This window comes from Phyllobates terribilis, unplaced genomic scaffold (genome assembly GCF_046119375.1).
Source record: "Phyllobates terribilis strain yellow unplaced genomic scaffold, ASM4611937v1 Scaffold_4__5_contigs__length_816908805, whole genome shotgun sequence".
Lineage (NCBI taxonomy): Eukaryota > Metazoa > Chordata > Amphibia > Anura > Dendrobatidae > Phyllobates > Phyllobates terribilis.
Genome location: NW_027362764.1, coordinates 468,545,116 through 468,562,127, shown reverse-complemented (window position 1 = coordinate 468,562,127; position 17,012 = coordinate 468,545,116). Strand labels below are relative to the sequence as shown.

The following is a 17,012-nucleotide window of genomic DNA, read 5'->3' as shown; positions in this document are numbered from 1 at the left end:
CCAGTTGTCTCCTGAACCCTCCGGGGTGCTACCTGATAACAAATGGACTGAGACTTTCTTACACCCTGTACCTGGTGCTTCACCCACTTCATCCATTGCTGAGGATGGCTTGATTGGAGGAAGCATCCTAGTTACCAAGATGATGAGACCTGTTTCGTTTCCTCTAGTGGACAGAAGAGGTAATCCTCTTGAAGAGAAGGATTGGCCTCCCAATTCTCTGTGGAACACTCTTGCAGGCTTGAAGAAGAGGGGGCGTAAGGGGGGGTACTGTAACATACCTGGTTGCGGGCTTGCATGGTACACCATCTCTCACTATGCAAGATCGCAAACTTGAACTTCAGTTCAGTCTGCTAGCTTCGCTTCTTTTCATGCTGTCTGTTTGTCTCTGTTCTGACTGCTTAGGGCGGTGGCCTGGTTACTTCCTGGTTTTTGTAGCTGCTGTGGGCACAGCCCTAATGTGCCCTCAGCCTATTGCTGTCTGTCACTGGATATTTACACCAGCTCCACCTTGAAGCTGGTGCCTGAGCAACTCTTATCCTCAAGAGGGCTTCTTGCCTCTGATGTGCCAGGTCCTGTTCTGTTTTTCCTGCGTGTCCGCCTTCCTGGAGGCTGTATTCCCAGGCCTGTCTGAACACGGTCCTAGCCTGTTCGTCCTGCCTTCTGGGGGCCGCATACCCAGACCTGTTATCTGTGTCTTCTAGCCTGTTTGTCTGCCATTCTGGGGGCCGCATACCCAGACCCGCTCCTGTATCTCGCTGCAGTGTCAGTTCCTGTCTGAACACTCAGTTCCTGTCTGAACACTCTCCTAGCCTGTTACTTGCTTTTCTCTATATCCGTACCTTCCCTTTTTCTGCAGAGTCTGAACCTGCACCTAACTCCTACTCGTTGTCGCTGTACTTCCGTTTGTGAGTTTAGAGTCCACTCGCTACTTCATTGCAAGAATCTTGTGTGTATCTGGTTCTGCCTTTCCCTTCCAGTCAGTTCCGTGTGAACAGAGCCATGTCCCCTCTGCTCTGCCTTTGCTCACCGCTCCGGCGGTTTATCTCTGCTCTGCCTTACTCACCGTTCCGGCGGTTCCTGCCCGCTCTGCCTTGTTCACCGCTCCGGCAGTTTCTGCCCGCTCTGCCTTGCTCACCGCTCCGGCGGTTTCTCTCTGCTCTGCCTTGCTCACCGCTCCGGCGGTTCCTGCCTGCTCTGCCTTGCTCACCGCTCCGACAGTTCCTGCCTGCTCTGCCTTGCTCACCGCTCCGGCGGTTCCTGCCTGCTCAGCCTTGCTCACCGCTCCGGCGGTTCCTGCCTGCTCTGCCTTGCCCACCACTCCGGCGGTTCCTGCCTGCTCTGCCTTGCTCACTGCTCCGGCGGTACCTCTCTGCTCTGCTTGTCTACCTCATCTGCGGTTCTGTTCCTGAATCCCAGTCTGTACTGGACCCTATCCAGCCTGTGCTCAAACCTGCTAGTACCTCCCCATCAGCACGCCAGCCATACTTGTCAGTTCCCTCCTGTCTGCACACCAGCCGTGCCTGCCAGTATCCTCCTGTCTGCACTCCAGCCGTGCCTGCCAGTGCCCACCTGTCTGCATGCCAGCCGTGCCTGCCAGTACCCACCTGTCTGTGTGCCAGCCTAACTTGCCTGTTCCTGTATTCCCCGGTGTGGGTCAACAGCCGTGTCCGGGGTCTGGCCTGCAGTAGCACCTGGTCCCTCTGCTCGGTTCCTCCCTGGTGCACGGCGTTGTTAGCCGTTGTGCGACCTTGGTCGGATCGGGTTGATACATAGTTACGCCCCTCCAGGCACTCTCCGGTTCATGGCACAGTGGAATCACTAAATCACTCACACGCCAGTCAGCCCGGGCGTGTGCATAACAGCAGGCAAATAAAAACACATAGAAAACACCTTCAAAGGCATCCAAAAGCTGACAAACTGCTCAGAAGACACTCTCTTTAAAAAAGCCGGCCGGCAATTCAGCATCGGTACCCAACAATTTAGAACAGAATGAATAGAGCATCACACATAGATTAGATAGATAGAAACATGTCAGTCACATATATAAGAAGTACAGTGACACTGTTGGTTACTGTACTTGTCATTTAGTGTTAAAGGATTTATTAAAAAAACTAATAGTGTTTTCATGCACTGTCTCTTTAAAAAAGCCGTCCGGCAATTCAGCATCGGTATCTGACAATTTAGAACAGAAAGAATAGAGCATCACACATAGATTAGATAGATAGAAACATGTCAGTCACATATATAATAAGTACAGTGATAGTGTTGAATACTGTACTTGTCATTTAGTGTTAAAATAAAGGATTTATTAAAAAAAAAAATTGGCGTGGGGTTCCCCGTAATTTTAGTCTCTAGCGGAGGTTAAGCAGACGCCTGGGGCAGATGTTTGAAGCCTGGGAAGGGGGTAATACCCACGGAGCTTCCCAGGCTACTAATATCAGCCCCCAGCTGAATACCTAGCCTTTACAAGCTATTAAAATGGGGGACCCCCAAAAAAAATTATGTGGGGTCCCCCCTATTTTAATAGCTAGCAAAAGCTAGTCAGACAGCTGGGGGCTGATATTAATAGCCCGTGAAGGGTGCCATGAATATTGGCCCCCTCCCAGGCTAGAAACACCAGCCGTCAGCCACCCCAAAAATGGCGCATCCATAGGATGCACTGCGCTGCGCTGACTTTGGTCTTGATGAAAGACAGTGGACCTACACCACCAGATGACATGGCTCCCCAAACCATCACTGATTGTGGAAACTTCACACTAGACCTCAAGCAGCTTGGATTGTGTGCCTCGCCACTCTTCCTCTAGACTCTGGGACCTTGATTTCCAAAGGAAATGCAAAATTTACTTTCATCTGAAAACAACACCTTGAACCATTGAGCAACAGTCAAAGTCTTTTTCTCCTTGGCCCAGGTAAGACGCTTCTAGCGTTGTCTATTGGTCATGAGTGGCTTGACACAAGAGATGCCTAACTTGTAGACCATGTCCTCAATATGTTTGTGTGTAGTGGCTCTTGAAGCAATGACTCCAGCAGCAGTCCACTCCTTGTGAATCTCCCCCAAATTTTTGAATGGCCTTTACTTGATAATTCTTTCAAGGCTGCGATTATCCCGGTTGCTTATGCACCTTTTTCTTCCACACTTTTTCCTCCCACTCAACTTTCCATTAATATGCTTGGATACAGCACTCTGTGAACAGCCACCTTCTTTAGCAATGACCTTTTGTGGCTTACCCTCCTTGTGGAGTGAGTCAATGACTGCCTTCTGGACATCTGTCAAGTCAGCAGTCTTCCCTGTGATTGTGGAGGCTACTGAAACAGACTAAAGCCCCCGTCTCACATAGCGATGTCGCTAGCGAGATCGCTGATGAGTCACGGTTTTGGTGAGGCAAAAGCGACCTCACCAGCGATGTCGCTATGTGTGACACTTTGCAACGATCAGACCCCTGCTGTGAGGTCGCTGATCGCTGCAAAGTGTCCTGGACCATTTTTTGGTCGTTGGCCTCCCGCTGGCCAGCACACATCGCTGTGTGTGACCAGCGGGACCAACGATCAGGCTGGTATCCATGGTAAACATCGGGTTACTAGGGGCACGCGCGCACTTAGTAACCCGCTGTTTACCATGGATACCACTCTGCTACGGTGCGCGGGAGGTTACCGTTCACCTTAGCAGAGTCGTATCCATGATAAACATCGGGTTACTAAGTGCGCGTATGCCCCTAGTAACCCGATGTTTATCATGGATACGACTCTGCTAAGGTGAACGGTAACCTCCCGCGCACCGTAGCAGAGTGGTATCCATGGTAAACAGCGGGTTACTAGGGGCACACGTGCACTTAGTAACCCGATGTTTACCATAGTTACCAGCCTGCTCCTGCTTCAGCAGGCTGGTAACCGGGAGCAGGACATCGTGGAAAGAATCTTTCCACGATATCGCTGCTCCCCTGATCGCTGGTGAGCCTGCCTGTTTGACAGCTCACCAGCGATGTATTTGCGATGCAGCAATGATCCCTGACAGGTCGTATCGTTGTTGGGATCGCTGCTGCATCGCTTAGTGTGACGGGGCCTTAAGGGACATTTTTAAACGCACCAAAAGCCTTTGCAGGTGTTTTTTGTTAATTATTCTAATTTACTGAGATAATGACTTTTGTGTTTTCATTGGCTGTAAGCCATAATCATCAACATTAACAGAAATAAACACTTGAAATAGATCACTCTGCTTGTAATGACTCTATATATGAGTTTCACTTTTTGTATTGAAGGACTGAAATAAATTACATTTTTGATGATATATATTCTAATTTTGTGAGAAGCACCTGTATGTGTCTTATTACAAATTTACGAGCTGGACACTTCTCTGTCAGGTCCACTCATTGATGATCGTTTATATAGCTGTACTGATATACATTGACTGTTACTTCCTTATGTTTAGTATTTCTACTTTGTAATTTTATATTGAAAAATGTAATTAATATTCAGTTATAAAAAAAGAATCATGCAACTTGCAACTATAGTAAATAAATCTCTATTTTCCCCACTCTGTTCGAACTTTGTACATTGTAAATTGAAGCATCCAGATATCATTGTCTCACCTGTTCCAGTCCAGTAGAGTTGTCCACAATATCCTCTGGCAGCATTATTATCATGCTAATTTCATCGTCAATATAAGGGAGTTCCAACACCTTTGTTTTAAGGTTTTCAATGTATGATATGTTGAATTTATTCTTCTGGAACATCATTGGTACTGGTTTAGTTTTAGTCTACAAAAAATACTTTATTACTTACGCTTATAAAATTTTACATTTTATATACTGTATTTTTTATATAAATTAAATATTTTTTTATGACATGCCATTTATAGGCTTGTCCTCTTTCTTGTAGTTGAGCAAATTTGTAAAAGAAGACAGTGCATTTGAACAAGCATATGGCTCAGGAAAGTGAGATCTTTGATTAGGAAAACTGCTCTGGGAGCATCCAATGGTGGGAGCTGGTAATTTTACAAGATTTATAACAACAGCTTGTCAGGAGCTGAGAGGGTGGGGATAACTGCTGTATAAAAATCAATGAACTGGAGAAAAGTGGCTGGGTTATTAAGAGTTAATTCCGCTTCTAGAATGGCACTCTTGGCAGGCTCTGGTGGCCATGTTCCATGGAAAACAGCTGTAAAGTAAAAATTCTCCTTGAAAGAGAATAACAGTCACTGTACTATTCTATTCTTTCACTGTACTATTTAAGGAATAGAAGAATCCACACTATGTATAAACAGAGAGATAATGAGGGAATACTCAGGGGCAGCATTTGGGGCAGGCAAACTAGGCAAATGCTTAGGGCCCCCACTTCCCCAAGGGCCCCCATCCAGTGGCGTATTGCCAGGGGCATCCCTAGGTACTTTTATTTGGGGTCGAGTACCCGCAACAAAAGTGCACTGCCCCGGCTCTCCCCTCAGTGTCCATATGTGCACAAGTCCTTGTCTACTTATCTCCTCCTCCCGGCCAGGACAGCTTGTAGCTCTGTCTGGTCCTGTGTTTTCAGCCTCTGCAGATCGCAGTCTGCACACACTGTGGCTGAAGCTCCTGCAGCTTCTGACTTTTGCAAGAGCAGGTGAGCCCTGGCCAGAAATTCTGTTTTATTTCTACAGTAGCAATAACAGGCAGCAGTGCTGTCAGAGATCAGTGATTTACTCACTGTGATGATGGAGCCCAGTGCTGATCACTGCAGGATCAGGTTTCACAGCCACACACAGCAGCGACCAGCAGCGACCGACCACAGTCACCAATCACAGCTGGTAATCTCTGACAGGGCGCTGATGAGTCACGGTTTTGGTGAGGCAAAAGCGACCTCACCAGCGATGTCGCTATGTGTGACACTTTGCAACGATCAGACCCCTGCTGTGAGGTCGCTGATCGCTGCAAAGTGTCCTGGACCATTTTTTGGTCGTTGGCCTCCCGCTGGCCAGCACACATCGCTGTGTGTGACCAGCGGGACCAACGATCAGGCTGGTATCCATGGTAAACATCGGGTTACTAGGGGCACGCGCGCACTTAGTAACCCGCTGTTTACCATGGATACCACTCTGCTACGGTGCGCGGGAGGTTACCGTTCACCTTAGCAGAGTCGTATCCATGATAAACATCGGGTTACTAAGTGCGCGTATGCCCCTAGTAACCCGATGTTTATCATGGATACGACTCTGCTAAGGTGAACGGTAACCTCCCGCGCACCGTAGCAGAGTGGTATCCATGGTAAACAGCGGGTTACTAGGGGCACACGTGCACTTAGTAACCCGATGTTTACCATAGTTACCAGCCTGCTCCTGCTTCAGCAGGCTGGTAACCGGGAGCAGGACATCGTGGAAAGAATCTTTCCACGATATCGCTGCTCCCCTGATCGCTGGTGAGCCTGCCTGTTTGACAGCTCACCAGCGATGTATTTGCGATGCAGCAATGATCCCTGACAGGTCGTATCGTTGTTGGGATCGCTGCTGCATCGCTTAGTGTGACGGGGCCTTAAGGGACATTTTTAAACGCACCAAAAGCCTTTGCAGGTGTTTTTTGTTAATTATTCTAATTTACTGAGATAATGACTTTTGTGTTTTCATTGGCTGTAAGCCATAATCATCAACATTAACAGAAATAAACACTTGAAATAGATCACTCTGCTTGTAATGACTCTATATATGAGTTTCACTTTTTGTATTGAAGGACTGAAATAAATTACATTTTTGATGATATATATTCTAATTTTGTGAGAAGCACCTGTATGTGTCTTATTACAAATTTACGAGCTGGACACTTCTCTGTCAGGTCCACTCATTGATGATCGTTTATATAGCTGTACTGATATACATTGACTGTTACTTCCTTATGTTTAGTATTTCTACTTTGTAATTTTATATTGAAAAATGTAATTAATATTCAGTTATAAAAAAAGAATCATGCAACTTGCAACTATAGTAAATAAATCTCTATTTTCCCCACTCTGTTCGAACTTTGTACATTGTAAATTGAAGCATCCAGATATCATTGTCTCACCTGTTCCAGTCCAGTAGAGTTGTCCACAATATCCTCTGGCAGCATTATTATCATGCTAATTTCATCGTCAATATAAGGGAGTTCCAACACCTTTGTTTTAAGGTTTTCAATGTATGATATGTTGAATTTATTCTTCTGGAACATCATTGGTACTGGTTTAGTTTTAGTCTACAAAAAATACTTTATTACTTACGCTTATAAAATTTTACATTTTATATACTGTATTTTTTATATAAATTAAATATTTTTTTATGACATGCCATTTATAGGCTTGTCCTCTTTCTTGTAGTTGAGCAAATTTGTAAAAGAAGACAGTGCATTTGAACAAGCATATGGCTCAGGAAAGTGAGATCTTTGATTAGGAAAACTGCTCTGGGAGCATCCAATGGTGGGAGCTGGTAATTTTACAAGATTTATAACAACAGCTTGTCAGGAGCTGAGAGGGTGGGGATAACTGCTGTATAAAAATCAATGAACTGGAGAAAAGTGGCTGGGTTATTAAGAGTTAATTCCGCTTCTAGAATGGCACTCTTGGCAGGCTCTGGTGGCCATGTTCCATGGAAAACAGCTGTAAAGTAAAAATTCTCCTTGAAAGAGAATAACAGTCACTGTACTATTCTATTCTTTCACTGTACTATTTAAGGAATAGAAGAATCCACACTATGTATAAACAGAGAGATAATGAGGGAATACTCAGGGGCAGCATTTGGGGCAGGCAAACTAGGCAAATGCTTAGGGCCCCCACTTCCCCAAGGGCCCCCATCCAGTGGCGTATTGCCAGGGGCATCCCTAGGTACTTTTATTTGGGGTCGAGTACCCGCAACAAAAGTGCACTGCCCCGGCTCTCCCCTCAGTGTCCATATGTGCACAAGTCCTTGTCTACTTATCTCCTCCTCCCGGCCAGGACAGCTTGTAGCTCTGTCTGGTCCTGTGTTTTCAGCCTCTGCAGATCGCAGTCTGCACACACTGTGGCTGAAGCTCCTGCAGCTTCTGACTTTTGCAAGAGCAGGTGAGCCCTGGCCAGAAATTCTGTTTTATTTCTACAGTAGCAATAACAGGCAGCAGTGCTGTCAGAGATCAGTGATTTACTCACTGTGATGATGGAGCCCAGTGCTGATCACTGCAGGATCAGGTTTCACAGCCACACACAGCAGCGACCAGCAGCGACCGACCACAGTCACCAATCACAGCTGGTAATCTCTGACAGGGCGACCTCCTGTCACTACTGTCTGGATGACACAAAACAGGGATATTGTCTGCTGAACCAGGGTATTCAGTATATTGAAATAAATGAATTCCCATGTGAACTAATAAGGGTAGCCTATACACATATATAGTACAGGCGTGTAGTATCACTATTAGTGTTGAGCGAGTATGTTCTATTAACCCTTTCGCCGATTATGCTTGGGCCGAGCTCCGAGTATTTACAGCTGCTCGATGATAAGGTTAAATCGCTCCCGTGTGCATGATTTGCAACTGTTTGACAGCTTTATTACATGGGAGGAATGTCTATTTCTTACACATTCCTCACATGTAATAAAGCTGTCATATAAGTTATCCACTATTCATTGTATAGGGGGTTACTTACTGATCACTGGGACCTCCAATGATTCCAGGAACAGGGTTTTGCATCCTGGAAACTCAGTTCTGCAGATTCCAGTCTTGAAATTGAGCAGTGGTATGTATGCTCGACCTCCGCTCCATTCATGGACTATGGAACTGCACTTGTGTATATGGCAGTTCCATAAACAATGAAAAATGCTCACACCAGAGACTTGAAATCTAATATGCCTTAAGTTACAGTGCCCCATGAATACTGTTCCCAAATACAGTTCCTTCATCAAAGATTTCCCCCTTATATACTGCCATAGTGATAATGGCCCTATCGGTATCCTACAGTTATCTAATTCTATATTTTGTGCTACACTCTAGAGGACCATAGCAGACTGTCTTCAGGAGCAGCGAGATGGCAGAAGACATACTTTCCCTAGGAGACAGAGGTACCTCTTTCAAGAAAATCAATGTCTCCATGTGGCACTGCCACTGCACATAGTGTCCATTGTGTTACATAGGACTGCAGGTGACATGTACTACATTATCTGTATTCACTTTGTGTTATATTCGGAGTTAAAAAAAAAATTAAGAGGAGGTTGGGGGGCAAATCTCTGTCTGGGGGCTTAGGCTCCCAATCGTTTCTGAACCTGGCAATGCTCCTGTGGACTGCTAATAGCAGCAGACCACATGGTGCCAGCACTGGCTCCAGGCCCCTCCACCAACTCTATCCGCATCCTGAGTATGTAATGTAACCTAAATGTTTATTTTTGATGATGCAAAATGTTAGCATTTGGGGCCCCACTTTAAACTTTTGCCCAGGGCCTCACTTTGTCTAAAACCGGCAATGGGAATACTTACCTAGCATAAATGAATTCAAGTCTCCCGGTCCATATGAATTACATTCTAGGGTAATGAAGGAGATAGCAGAGGAAATTATTGAACCACTCTACATAATCTTTGAAAATTCTTGGAGAAGACTGGAGAAGAGTGAATATTGTCCCTATCTTCAAAAAGGGGAAGAAGGTGGACCCAGGGAACTATAGGCCTGCGAGCCTTACCTCTATACCAGGAAAGATATTTGAACAAATTATTAAATGACATGTATGCAAGTACCTTTATGAGAATAAAGTGATTAACCAGAGCCAGCATGGGTTTGTAACTAATATGTCATGTCAGACTAACTTAACCCCTTAATAATCTATGACGTATTAGTACGCTATAGGCTATTACCCCCCGGTTCAGCGCGGGCTCCGGATTCTTACAGCTGACATGTGCCCCCAACAGCCGTGGGTGGAATCGCGATCCACCCGTGGCTGTAAACCAGTTAAACGCTGCTGTCAGTCTCTAACAGCGGCATTTAACACCGCCGCGCCGGAAGTGCGGCCTTAGCCCCGCCCATCGGTGACCTTGTCACGTGATCACGGGTCACCGATGGATCGGCATGACAACCCGGGGTCTGCAGCAGACCCCTGTGGTTGTCATGTCTCGCTAGCTATGAGCGCCACCTAGTGGTCGGGGCTCATAGCACAGGAGCATTTCTTCTGCATACAGGCGATCTGCTAGCCCTAAAGAAAACTTACTAGCAGCAATGGATTTGAAAATACAATTGGACAGAATTAGTGAGCTGCTTCTTCAGTTAACCTCTGAGGAATTGAGAATAGTAGCAGAACATATAAAGATGTCAGAAGAACAGATTTCTAAAGCACACAACCACACGCAACTGTTTGCTGCCATTAATGTAAAAATGGATGAGCTGGGGGAGAAAGAAGCTGAAGACGTCATGGGGACATTCCTCTAGGAGCTAACACAGTTTCTAACCAGGTTGAAGTTGGAGGATGGAGGGGCGGAACCAATTACCAAAAGCGGGAATCTCCGTCTGCAGACAGAACTACAAGAATTGAAAGAACAATTCAAAGCCCTAACAGCCCTGGAGGAATCGACCAAAACCTCTGAACGGGTGACAGACTCAGACAGAACCTTTACCCTGCTTGGATTAGATAAATCAGGAAGACAGTCCTCTCTAACACCACAAATCACCATAAGGAAAGAATTCAAGATCCTGGGACGGATTGGAGATTGTGAACAGAAAGAGAAACTGTCTTATATGAACTTGTTGCACCAGATCGATGCAGGCTTACATAAAGGCTACCAGCCAGATGAGATTGTTGAGGGGGTGGTGAAAGCGATCAGCCCAGGACTGAAACTCCGTAGTATGCTAGAAATGAAGAGTCAATTGACCTTGCAACAGCTGAAGATGATTTTAAAAGGGCACTATAAAGAAGAGAGTACTTCAGAATTGTTACACCAACTCATTAACCTCTCACAAAAAAAAAAAAGAATCACCCCAAAGTTTCTTATTCAGAGCAATTGAACTGAAGGATAGACTGTTATTTTCATCAAATCAGAGTACGGTGTATGTCCACAGTCTAAGATGTGGTGAGGAAGGAAATGCCAAGGAATGCCAATGGTCACGGTTGTTTGGGTTAAAAGACAGGAGGTTGCCAGTGTGGGGGGACTGGTAACCGCGACACGAAGGAAGAAGCAAATCCAAATGTCACCAAACCCCAGAACGGCGCATGAGGTAAAATGGCTGCATCAGTACTATCCCTAAGTGTGTTCCCGTCTACAACAGCTGCAAGAGAGATAGTGACATCAGTTACTAAATGCCCAGTGCAGAGGTCAAACGATGTACTCCTGGGAGGAGGATTCCTCGGTCAGTAAAAATAGCCTCATCAGCCTAATCGGTGAAAGGTGCTTTATACAGTGCGAGCTAGATGGACTCCTGGTAAAAGCACTGTGGGTCACAGGAGCCAAGCGAGCCTTTAAATGAAGAATGGAGACCTGCCTTCGGTCGCTAAAAGAACTCTTAGGACCAGTGGAACTCCACGGCAAAGCTGTCAAGCAGACCGAAATCCCTTTTATAGGCTGGGTGGAAGTGACTTTTACAACGAGGGCCATGAAGAACAGCAACACCATTGTGCTTTTGGTACCTTTTCTCATGACCAGTGATCAGAACCTGGGAGAGGATCCTATCCTGGGTTATAATGTAATCAGTGAGGTCATCACAAAACACAAGTCAGGGACGCTGGTGGTGGATGCAATTGCCACATCACTTGCCATACCCAACGCCGTGGTGGAAAATGTAACATAGTAACATAGTTTTTAAGGCTGAAGGAAGACTAAGTCCATCTAGTTCAACCCATAGCCTAACATGTTGATCCAGAGGAAGGCAAAAAAAACCCATGTGGCAAACACTAAGCTCCAGATTGGGGAAAAAAAATCCTTCCCGACTCCATACGACAATCAGACTTGTTCCCTGGATCAACGCCCTATCAAGGAATCTAGTATATATAACCTGTAATATTATACTTTTCAAGAAAGGCATCCATGCTCTTCTTAAATATTAATAGTGAATCTCTCATGACAACATCATGCGGCAGAGAGTTCCATAGTCTCACTGCTCTTAGAGTAAAGAATCCCCGTCTGTGATTATGATTAAACCTTCTTTCCTCCAGACGTAGAAGATGCCCCCTTGTCCCCGTCTCTGGCCTCAGAGTAAAAATATCAGTAGACAGATCTTTGTACTGTCCCCTCATATACTTGTACATAGTAATAAGATCACGCCTAAGCCTTCGTTTTTCCACAGTAAATAATCCCAAGTGTAATAACCTGTCTTGGTATTGCAGACCCCCCAGTCCTCTAATAACCTTTGTCACTCTTCTCTGCACCCTCTCTAGTTCAGCTATATCTTTCTTATACACCGGATACCAGAACTGTACACAGTATTCTAAGTGTGGTCGCACTAGAGACTTGTATAGAGGTAAAATTATGTTCTCCTCATGAGCATCTATGCCTCTTTTAATGCATCCCATTATTTTATTTGCCTTTGCAACAGCTGCCTGACACTGGCCACTAAACGTGAGCTTGTCGTCCACCAATACACCCTGGTCTTTTTCAGTTACAGTTTTGCCCAGTGTTTTACAATTAAGCATCTAATTATACATTTTATTTCCTCTGCCCAAGTGCATTACTTTACATGTATCCCCATTAAAGCTCATTTGCCATTTATCAGCCCAAGCTTCTAGTTTACATAGATCCTCCTGTAATATAAAATTGTCCTCCTCTGTATTGATTACCCTGCAGAGTTTAGTGTCATCTGCAAATATTGAAATATTACTCTGTATGCCCCCTACAAGGTCATTAATAAATATATTAAAAAGAAGGGGGCCCAATACTGACCCCTGTGGTACCCCACTGTTAACTGAGACCCAGTCTGAGTGTTTTCCATTAATAACCACCCTTTGTTTCCTATCACTGAGCCAATTCTTAACCCACATACATATATTTTCCCCTATCCCCATTGTTCTCCTTTTATGTATCAACCTTTTGTGTGGAACCATATCAAAAGCTTTTGAAAAGTCCATATACACAACATCCACTGCATTTCCTTGGTCCAGTCCGGAACTTGCCTCCTCATAAAAACTGATCAGATTAGCTTGACAGGAATGGTCCCTCGTAAACCCATGTTGATATTGGGTCATGAGGTTATTCTTCTTCAGATACTCTAGTATAGCATCTCTTAGGAAACCCTCCAGGATTTTACCCACAGTAGAGGTTAAGCTTACTGGCCTATAATTTCCAAGTTCAGTTTTTGTCCCCTTTTTGAATATTAGCACCACATTTGCTATACGCCAGTCCTGTGGTACAGACCCTGTTATTATGGAATCTTTAAAGATTAAAAATAATGGTCTATCTATGACGTTACTTAATTCCTGCAGTACTCGTGGATGTATCCCATCCGGGCCCGGGGATTTGTCAACTTTAGTTTTTTTTTTTAGTTTAGTTTTAGTTTTTAGACGCCGCCGTACTTCCTGCTGGGTTAAGCAAGTGACATTTAATGGAGAATTTTTGTTATCACTAATCATGTTTTCTGTTATGCGATTTTCTTGTGTAAAAACAGTTGAAAACAAATCATTTAGCATATTGGCTTTTTCCTCATCCTCATCCACCATTTCACCCAGACTATTTTTAAGGGGGCCAACACTATCATTTTTTAGTTTTTTACTATTTATGTAATTAAAGAATATTTTGGGGTTATTTTTACTTTCTCTGGCAATGATTCTCTCTGCCTCACTCTTTGCTGCCTTGATTTGGTTTTTACAGAATCTATTTCATTTTCTATATTTATTTAATGCCTCATCACTACTTACTTGCTTTAGTTCTCTAAATGATTTCTTTTTGTCACTTATTGCACCCCTTACAGCTCTATTTAGCCATAGTGGTTTCCTCCTATTTCTAGCATGTTTATTTCCATAGGGTATATATTGTGCACAGGTCCTATTCAGGATGTTAATAAATGTCTCCCACTTGCTTTGTGTAGCTTTATGTCTCAGGATATCGTCCCAGTTTATTGCACTCTGTGTGATTCATAGAGTAAAGAAAGTACAGAATACAAAACCTAAAAGAAGTCAAGGTAGGCTGGCGCCCAACCATCATTCCTGCAAACCAAATGGTGGGGGTGAGGTGTGGAGTCCAGGTAGAACCGGAAAAAAAAGTCCAGAAAAGACTGTTTGTGCCAAAAGACTCCTCAGAACTTCCAGAAGGCCTAATTCAAGGTGAGACTGTGCTTACGATTCCTACTGGTGGGTTTGCTCGAGTGACAGTACCGGTGATGAATACTACGAAACACGAAATTAGACTGGATCCAAAGACTGTGTTAGGTCACATTGAAACCGCTAAAACAGTATATCCAGCCAGTGTGAGACCCGCTGAGGAATCTACCATGAATTCAGTCTCCTCACTAAGGAACCGGAGTTGCCCAGGGGAGGAAATTGCACGACCCACCTTGGGGTCCTGGGACACTTGTGTGCTGAAGATCGAGCGGTAGCAAAACAGATGCTGAGAGAAGAGTGTCATGCATTCTTCAAAGATGACTCTGATATAAGCTGTATCCCATCATTGCAGTTGAAAATCAATTTGAAAGACATGATACCAGTAACCAGAAGTTACCTGTCTGTGCCAAAACCATTACACCGTGAAGTGAAAGAGTATTTACAAGACCTAATCAACAGAGGTTGGGTCCAAAAGTCGAAGTCATCTTATTCCTCTCCTATTGTTTGTGTTAGGAAGAAGGACGGTACGTTGAGACTCTGCTGTGATTACCGGGAACTAAACCGAAAGTCAGTACCTGATCGGCACCCAATACCAAAGATTCAAGATATGCTGGATAGCCCATCAGGAAGTACCTGGTTCTCTGTCCTCGATCATGGTAAAGCATACCATCAAGGGTTTGTTAAAGAGTCCAGTAGACCTTTGTCAGCATTCTTCACACTGTGGGGGTTATATGAGCGGATCCGCATACCGTTTGGGCTCAGGTCAGCTCCAGCAGAATTCCAGAGGAGCATGACGACATATTTAGAAGGATTGAGGGACGATATCTGCCAGCCGTACTTGGATGACACTGTGGTACACAGCAAACCTTTCGGGAGCATATTGAACATGTGAGGACCGTAGTACAGCGGTATCAACAACACAGAGTTATGTTGACCCCAAAAATGTGTGAGCTGTTCAAAAGGCAAGTCCGATTTCTAGGGAAAATTATGTCTGGAGAAGGATATACCATGGACCCAGCAGAAATCGCTCCGGTACTGGCCCTAAAAGACAAGCGGCCCGCTATTGTCAGGGAGTTGAGTCAGATATTAGGATTCCTCTCCTACTATCGTACTTACGTTCGGAACTTCTCCAGGATTGCCGCCCCACTATACCGCCTCTTGTTAGGGATGACAGAGTCAATAACATCTACAGAGAAAAAGAAGAACGCGAGTAGGACTGGGCTTAAAATAAACAACGTTGTTTTGTCCCAACAGCCCATTCTCTGGACAGCAGACCACCAGGAGGTATTGGAAGAACTAGTTGACTACTTGGTAAAACCACCCATCTTGGGATATCCTGATTTCAACTTAGCATTTATTCTTCATTGTGACGCTTCTCAAGTTCGACTGTTTGCTGCCCTGTATCAGCATCAAGATGGAAAGTTGAGTCATTGGTTACGGTTCTAGAACTTTGACAGACACCGAGAAGAATTATCGTCTACATTCCGGAAAATTGGAGTTCCTGTCATTGAAATGGTCTATCTGTGAACGATTTAGAGATTATCTCTACTACAGCAAAGAGTTTGAGGTATGCACTGAAAAAACCCTTTGACCTATGTCCTTACTACAGCCAAACTGAATGCAACGGGTCAGAGATGGGTCGCTGAACTAGCTGACTTCAATTTCAGTATCAAAAATGCTCATGAGAAAGGTGGTCCAGGAAAACTTCATTCGTACTGGGAAGACAAGGTGTATGTGGTCGTAAAGAAGAAAGCCGATGACAGTCGAGTGTATGAAATCCGATTGGAAAGAGGGGAGATGAAAACCAGAATAGTCCATCGGAATTTATTACTACTCTGTGATTATCTCCCACCATATCAAGACTTCCCAGAAGCAGACCGACATCGACCGAGATCGACTAAGAGACCCCCACAGATTGAAGCTCCGGTGGTGGATAGTGACCTTGAAAGTTCAGATGAAGAAGAGCACATCGTTGTATTTCTTGGACCGGCAAGGAGAGGGATGTACCATCCTCAGGAGAGTAAACCAAGTCCTGAGGCTCCAGAGTTTGTACCAAGGAGTACAGATGAAGTCCAATTCAGATCTGATGATCGAATACCAGTCACTGGAGAGACCGATCGACACTCAGGAGAAGCGGAATTACCAGGCCGGGCGGAAGAAACTCCTGTGACCGAAGAACCTGTGGTATCTGAGGAACAACCTACCAGGAGGGTGTCGACTCGAGAAAACTCAAGTCAAGTGCCAAGGACTGTCGACTGGATACAGGTATCTCTGCCTACGGACCAGGTAAGCCCACTGGAGTGGTATTCACCACCGAAAGGCAGTATGGAAGATGTTGCCTGGTGGAAAGACTTGTTTTCATGCTTTGATTTTCCTTAAAAGACTTTGTAGAAGCAAAGAACTGTTAAGGCCTAGTGAGAGAGCGAGTTGGTTGAAGACGTACGAAAAGCTCCAGCTGAAGAGACGCTGATTGTGTTAATTGTGCTAATTGTTTTTTTCTTACAGGAGTACTACAAGAAAAAGGTCGTAGAATAGGTTGTTATGAATGTTTATAAATGTTATGCCAATTTGTATATAAAGTTACTCAACTTTCACCTCTGTCTCAGAATTGGTCAAATTGACCAATTAAGATCAATGTCGAGGATGACATTCAAAAAGGAGAGAAGAGTGTGACAGAAGTAGTGCTGTTCTTCAAAAGCATCCAGCAACTGTTACGAATAACATAAGCACAGGAGACAAGAAGTGTTGTGCTTCAGAAGCATCCAGCAACTAGAGGGGTTAACACATTCACAGGAGGCAGGGAGTGTTTTAGCAGAGCCCC

At 44.7% G+C, this 17,012-nt stretch overlaps 1 protein-coding gene across 1 annotated transcript in view; it reads right to left on the bottom strand.

Annotated features, from left to right (window-relative positions):
- The window catches only part of LOC141265510 (serpin B6-like), a 106,133-nt gene that overhangs the window by 33,826 nt on the left and 55,295 nt on the right, over positions 1–17,012 (bottom strand). The window contains exons 7-8 of the mRNA XM_073678677.1: positions 7,026–7,193; positions 4,587–4,754 (exon numbers count right to left, since the gene is read on the bottom strand). Coding sequence (XP_073534778.1) covers positions 4,587–4,754; positions 7,026–7,193 — 336 coding nt within the window. The remainder of the gene's footprint in view (positions 1–4,586; positions 4,755–7,025; positions 7,194–17,012) is intronic.